Source organism: Sander vitreus, chromosome 16 (genome assembly GCF_031162955.1).
Source record: "Sander vitreus isolate 19-12246 chromosome 16, sanVit1, whole genome shotgun sequence".
Lineage (NCBI taxonomy): Eukaryota > Metazoa > Chordata > Actinopteri > Perciformes > Percidae > Sander > Sander vitreus.
Genome location: NC_135870.1, coordinates 1,351,330 through 1,358,829, shown reverse-complemented (window position 1 = coordinate 1,358,829; position 7,500 = coordinate 1,351,330). Strand labels below are relative to the sequence as shown.

Genomic DNA, 7,500 nt, shown 5'->3' with positions numbered 1-7,500 from the left:
CGCGAGAAGAAAGCTACGGTTGGGTTTAGGAAACGTGACACGCGGGACACGATCCCCGGTCTCCTGGGTGAAAGTCTTGTGTCGTTTGACCCATTCTCCCCTGCCGACCAACCCCCCTCCCCCCCACGCTACGGCATCAATTCAGACACAATTGCAAGGTAATGTAAGTCAACGGAGGCCAAACGGCGTTGATAAACACGCTAAAAAGCAGGTATGCGTCTTGATGACACGCCAATAATGGCATATCAATTGGCGTGTCACACATACGCCTCTTCATGAGATCAGTCTGGCTAGGTAGGGCGCAGAGCAAAGCACAGCGCAGGTATTCGTCATCGAGGGTGGCAAGGAAGCTATTTCCCGTTGCCAGGTACCAGGTAACAAAGTGCTGTTATGTCATTGGTTAAGCTTTCGAAAGGTCAGCAGCAACTAGGTCAAAGTTGAAATAATTTGATCTTTGAGCACAGCGTAAAGCGGTAAATCCGAGCGGTGCTCGACGCCAGGGGTAGTGCAGCAACAACCGCCCCCCCCCCATGTAGGAAATCAATGGAACGGCCGGCTGCCTATCATGTGTAGGCGGCTTAAGCTGTGTTTAAATGTGCTCTAGAAATAAACTTTTCTTACTTTCTAACTAAAATGTGCCGTAGCCTACATACTGTACGTCTATGGCCCGGGTGCCTTATCCTCTAAATATTGCCGAACCATAATTGCAGGCTTGAGTTTCCGTAAACAAGCTATTGAACAAGCACACGTGCTGTGGTTTATTGGGGGTGGCAGTAGCTCAGTCAGTCGGGAGTTGGGTTGGGAACCTGAGCCCACCTCCTGGGCACTGCCAAGGTGCTCTTGAGCAAGGCACCGAACCCCCAACCGCTCTTTCCATGGGCAGCCCCCCCACTCTGACATCTCTCCATTAGTGCATGTAGAGGTACTGAGCATGTGTGTGTAATTCAGGCCTGTGTGTAATAACAAAAGAGTGAAAACATTGTAATTTCCCCTTGCGGGATTAATAAAGTATACATTATTATTATTATTGTAACGCTAGTTATTGTTAGCGTTAACTATTAACTCGTCGTTATGCCATACAAGTACTTTCGGGATGTGGATAGAGTAAGAGCACGGAGACAGCTTCGACTGTGTAACTTGGTCCATTCTTTAATGACCCTCTTCAAGCGTAGGACAACTCAAGACTCATAACAAAACGTGCTTCATCATCTCAACATCATATCCCTCCGCCAACCTAACTGTTCCTAAATTATAGGCAGGGTCAACATGTTGGATAGCTCCCTTGTTAACTCAAGGAACAGAATTCACTATGAAGCTACAATTAATGGAGTAATATGTGACTTATTTCAGCAACCCTAAAAAAGGTCATCTGTTAACTGAATAATCACAAAATAAATATCATCTTACATTATTATTACACTGCGAGTGTGAAATCTGTAAGTCGACTAATATTGTCAAATATCCATAACTTCATCCTGACTTTTCTTGACTGCGGTGGTGCAGAAGTAAAGCTGCTAGATTTACTGCAGACTAGAGATTAAACAAGCAATCTGTGTTTAAATGTAACATGAATTAGCGGTCAGTGCACCGTGCACGCTCGGTTAACAGCGTTTCGCACTATAGACGAACCCTCGGTGACCCGTTCAAAATCCTTAATGAGTCAGCAGCGGGGTCACGATCCACCAAACAATGGTTGGACTGATGTCTTTATATTCTTGTCTAGTTCTTGAGTTTCAATCGCTGCTTTGTCTTCGTCACAGAGTTAAAAATGTGACATTTAATGCCTCCAGTTTTCCTGCAGCCTCTGAGAACAGAAAGCGTCTCTGTTGAGACTTCTGCGGCAGCATGTAGTTAAGATGTCTGGAGACTGTCTTCCTCTGAGAAACGCCCCCAAATGTTGTTTGTTCCAGCATCATTATGACTTATATTCAGGTTTCTAGTGGCGGCGCCCTCTAGTGGCCGTAGTGGTTCTGACGGGAGCAAAGCAGGAAGTAAGTAGCCTGACAAGCCAGACCCACATGCAGATGTTGGGTCTGGGAACTCCCCATTGGCTGGGCTCAATCCGAGGGGCGGGATCAATGGTTGTCTTTCAAATTCCCTCTGCACGTGATAGGACAGCTCTACAACCAAATCAGAGCAACGCTAGTTGGTAGATTACACTTTAAACTCTGAACACATCTTCCTTTTTTAAGAATGACTTCAGGGCCGTTCTTTGTTCTTTTCTCAAAGAAAAGCTGAACTCCAAGTCTTCAGAGTCGCGGCCAAAGCTGATTCCAAAGACCGCTGTTCTCCAGCAGCAGCAGCCGTCTTCTTTGTTTTCAAGTATCAGGGAATTCACGCGGAACCATCGCACGATGTGATTGGCCTGACCAGAGTTTGGTTTTTCCAGCTTGCAAGCCAACGAAGAGTTGCTAGACGATTTTTTAAATTTAGGGAACAATCAGAGCTACGTCACGTTCTGGGTCACGTGGTAACCTTCAGGAAGTGAAGTCACATCTGATTTGAACCCAAACCTCCATCTTTTTATCAACTTAACTCAGTAGTTTTGGTGTCTAACCCTAACCAAACGTCTAGACCACCCTAGCGGCAGCTAATGTAATCTGCAGCCAGGGTCGTCTAGCAACTCTCTGTTGGCTTGCGAGCTGGAAAAACCAAACTCTGGTCAGGCCAATCACATCGTGTATAGAGTGGGTGGGCGGGGCTTATGGCTGCTGCTGCTGCTGCTGGAGAACAGCGGTCTCTGGAAGACTTGGAGTTCAGCTTTTCTTTGAGGAAAGAACAAAGAACGGCCCTGAAGTCATTCTTAAAAAAGGAAGATGTGTTCAGAGTTTAATCTACCAACTAGCGTTGCTCTGATTGGTTGGAGAGCTATCCTATTGCGTGCAGAGGGAATTTGAAAGACAACTGTTGATCCCGCCCCTCGGATTGAGAGCAGCCAATGGGGAGTTCCCAGACCCAACATCTGGATGTGGGTCTGGCTTGTCAGGCTAATCCAAACAGGGAGCGTTTCACAACGTTAATGACATGTTAAAAACCGCGACCGTTAACCTTCTCTGGTTTGAGATATGACGATGTATTTCCTAATTCGCTCCTCAGGGTTTTACCTTTTCAAGACTAGAACGAGGCTGCTGTTACATCACCTCTAGTTTTCTACATTTTAAAAAAGTCGTCTTGCGTTACAGTTACAGACATAACCTTTTTTTGTGTTTTTGTTTTCCAGGTGAAGGCGTGCGGAGCAGAAAGTGAGAGTGAGAGTGGTTCTCCTGGAGGATCCATGCTGCAACTGCAGTCTGGACGCAAGATCAGCACCAGCCAGCAGCATTTCCACAGACCGGGTAACACACAGTCATCACACACAGTGTTTCCAGGAACTTCCCGGTATAAAACTCGTCCGTCCCGTTCAGAGTCTTTTCTTTTCGTGCCACTTTCTACTTCTACTCCGCTACATTTCAGAGAGAAATATTGTACTTTTTACTCCACTACATTCATCTGTTACAGCTTTAGTTACTAGTTACTTTACACATTAAGGGCCCTATCTTGCACCCAGCGCAGGGCAAAGCCCGACCCAAGTGTCTTTGCTAGTTTAAGACCGACCCAGTTGTCAGTTTCCCGTCCAGCTTCCACGTTGTTTAAATATCAGATGCACCTGCGCCCATCTGTGGCCCATGGGCGTGCTGGTCTTACAGGGAGGTGTGTTCAGGTCCATTCTGGGCGTGCTGGTCTTACAGGGAGGTGTGTTCAGGTGCATTCTGGGCGTGCTGGTCTTACAGGGAGGTGTGTTCAGGTGCATTCTGGGCGTGCTGGTCTTACAGGGAGATGTGTTCAGGTGCATTCTGGGCGTGCTGGTCTTACAGGGAGGTGTGTTCAGGTGCATTCTGGGCGTGCTGGTCTTATAAGGAGGTGTGTTCAGGTGCATTCTGGGCGTGCTGGTCTTACAGGGAGGTGTGTTCAGGTGCATTCTGGGCATGCTGGTTTTACAGGGAGGTGTGTTCAGGTGCATTCTGGGAGTATTGCTATCTTGAGACAGTGGGAAGTGATGGCACCATTGACCAACAAAAACCTGGTCTAAAGTCAATAACGCAGCATTTCATTGTTATTTTAACAGAGCATTAGTAAAATGCTCCTAGGCTCGTGCACAGCACGTGCACACTATGCTTGTTACACACAGGGACGCACAGCAGCACACACACATGCAGAAGATTACAAATACCAATATTACGGTGCAGATCCTCCATCATAACAGCAATGCTCCAAGGTCCAAACGCGCCTGGCTTTTAAAGGGAATGGGAGATGATCTCTGATTGGTTGATTGCATGTTACGCCCAAAACACACCTCTGATTAATGAAGACACTAAGGACAACCCTTTAGAACCAGGCGCCCGGCGCACCGACCCTTTTTCCGCCGTCAAACTAGCAAAAGTGGATTTGGACACGCCCTAAACACACCTGCAGCAGACGCTTCACGCCGTGCGCTGCACACAAAACACATATAGTTTATAAAATCTGATGTTTTATTCTAAACTAGCCAACAAAACGGCTACAAGTCCAGCTGAGATGATTAGACCATTAAACACACGACTGGTTGGATCCTTTACACTTTCTAAAACGGCCAGTTGTCAACAGGAAGTCATGTTTTGTGTTTGTGTGCGACACACACACAGAGACACACACAGAGAGACACACACACACGCTGACTCAGTCTATAAATTAATGAACTTATGCATTTCTTAAAAGCTATTACTAATTGAATAATTTAGGTTGCATTTTCAATCTAAATGTTGTCATAAATGATGCACACAACTAGGAGATGATAATGTTTTGATGCGTGCAGCCTTGGACTTCCACACTGTGACATCTCAACTCTTTTCAGATAACGGAGCCAACATCTACAGGAAACCTCCCATCTACAAACAAGGTGAGATCTTCTTCACCTTCATCGCAGCCGTTTCTGTGTTTTCTCTTCCTCACGTCGTTAACTTTCTCCGTCTCTCCAGATGTTAACAAACATGTGGAGGGCACCGGCGTCATTCAGTCGGCAAAGTTTCCAGCAGCTCAGCCTCCGGACCCCAACCTGCCGTCCAAGATAGAGACCGAGTACTGGCCCTGCCCCCCCTCCACGGCTGCCATGGGTAACACAGACACACACACAGACACGCAGACACACACAGACACACACACAGACACGCAGATACACACAGACTCTCACACACACAGACACGCAGACACACACACAGACACATGCACACACACAGACACATGCACACACACACACACACACACACAGTAGTTTTAGACCCCTGAAAGTTGTGGTTTTGCTGCGTTTGAACTCTGGTAGAGATCGAGAGGAGGAAGAAGAAAGAGGAGCTGCAGGAGGAAGACGAGTTTGAAGACCTGACGGGCGAGGCCGAGACGCTGCGGGAGCAAGAGCTGGAAAAGGTCTGTGGGTAAAACGTCCCGTCAGTAACAGACTTATTAAATTGGAAAACATGTTAAACCCAGCCCTGGTAATAACCAGGAGTGATGACTGACTGAATGACGGTTTCTGTGTCCGTGGTGAATCCAGATCAAGTCCAACCTGGGCCGTCTCATCCTGAAGGAGGAGAAGGAGAAGGCCGTCCATTTCCGGAGGAAGACACAGTCGCTGCCCGACAGAACGCACATGCACACCAGTAAAACTTCACGCTCACACAGCAGTCAAATTACATTCCTTTCTGTTCTTACGTCACTCTGCATGCGACAGCTTTTTCGTGCGTAGCTTTGCGAGTAAATGCCAATTGATGCACCTGCGTTAAAATCGGTTTAAATGTAACTACACGTTGCAGTGACGCTGGTCTATATCCTTGACGTTCCACTTCCGGGATTGCTCAGTTGCTGCCGGAAAATCCGCTGGATTTCACTCATTTATGCCGGATGTCCGTCCCCTTCCTCTGTCTCTGTGTTGGGGCTCTAACCTCTGGTGGATTTGTGAGGACTATGGTTAACTGCTCCTCAGATCTCTGCAGGGTAAATCCAGACAGCTAGCTAGACTATCTGTCCAATCTGAGTTTTCTGTTGCACGACTAAAACTACTTTTGAACGTCCACATGTTCCACCAAAACCAGCTCCTTCCTGAGACTATTTAGCAGAGGCACCGTGGCTCCGTCTGGAGCTTAGCCCCGCCCAAGACGATTGTGATTGGTTTAAAGACATGCCAATAAACCAGAGCATGTTTTCCTCCCATCCCCGAATGCTGTGTGGACTAAACAGTCTGGCAAAGTGAGACTACAGCGACGCAGACCAACAACTGTGATTGGTCCGCTCGGCCGTGGCTTGAATAGCGTTGCACAGTTTGTTGCTCTGTCTCCACCACCAGAGTCTCCACACACACACACACACACACACACACACACACACACACACACACACACAAACGCGCGCAAAACATGCTGGCTTGGACTACAGAGCCTCTGTGTTTTTATGTCATTTTCTGCAGAAGTTCAGACGCTAAAATATCACCAAACTTCTACGGTAGCATCATGAGGGTCCCTACATGTTAACACAAGCATTGAGAGCTTTGTAAGAGTACAGACAGTTTATTAAAAAGATACATTATAAAGACAGTAGTGTTCATGTTTACGTGCGGGCGACATCTTGAAAACCAGTCATGACCAGTCGAACGAGGACCGTTCGTGATTCTACTGCTCATGCCTGTTTTCCCAAGATGGCGGCCGCATGTAAACATGAACACTACTGTCTTTATAATCTATCTTTGTAATAAACTGTCTGTACACTTACAAAGTTCTCAATGCTTGTGTTAACATGTAGGGACCCTCATGATGCTACCGTAGAAGTTTGGTGATATTTTGAGCCTTGTTAGTGGTATAAAATAACGATTTACCATGTACCCCGAAAGCTAGCGCTAACAGCTAACCACTGGTTTGTGGCAGCTTGTTTCAAGCTACAAACACATTCAATTAGCATGAAAACAGATCCCAGAGAACAGTCGACTAGGTACACATGTGTCATTAACCCCTAGGTTCATTTTGACCCGTAATTGTCCTTTAATGTTTCAGGATGAATCTGATTTCTTTCTTTTCGTTCGTCTGCAGGTTTGTCAGCGAGTGCATCAAAGTCTCCTTCACACGCTGGCGTCGGCCTGACCCGAGTAAGTTCTGCAGATTCTACACATGGTAACGCTAAGTACTATTATTTGACTGGGTTTTATTTCAGCCCGGGCCTTTGCTTCATGTCCTCCCCTCTCTCTTTAAATATCCTTTAAGAGAAGCGTTAATAAGTGTATAATACTTTGCATGTGTTGGCAGATGCAGTCTGCAGAGTTCTCTACGGACGGAGATAAGGGACAGACAGGTAGGATGAAAGTTACAAAGAATACATCACAAATAATGGAAACACCGACATATTCTGAGCTGCATTTCTGCCGCGTCAGTGCAGATAAACCCTAAACTTAAGCCCCTTATCCCGCCTACGTTAGTGCGTGCAGGTTTTTTAAAACAATAACCC

General features: G+C 46.6%; 1 protein-coding gene across 1 annotated transcript in view; it reads left to right on the top strand.

The window, feature by feature from the left end:
* dmtn (dematin actin binding protein) overlaps positions 1-7,500 on the top strand; it is a 25,382-nt gene that overhangs the window by 5,306 nt on the left and 12,576 nt on the right. Inside the window, exons 5-11 of the mRNA XM_078271743.1 lie at positions 3,221-3,335; positions 4,871-4,915; positions 4,995-5,129; positions 5,336-5,436; positions 5,564-5,669; positions 7,089-7,144; positions 7,302-7,358. Coding sequence (XP_078127869.1) covers positions 3,221-3,335; positions 4,871-4,915; positions 4,995-5,129; positions 5,336-5,436; positions 5,564-5,669; positions 7,089-7,144; positions 7,302-7,358 — 615 coding nt within the window. The remainder of the gene's footprint in view (positions 1-3,220; positions 3,336-4,870; positions 4,916-4,994; positions 5,130-5,335; positions 5,437-5,563; positions 5,670-7,088; positions 7,145-7,301; positions 7,359-7,500) is intronic.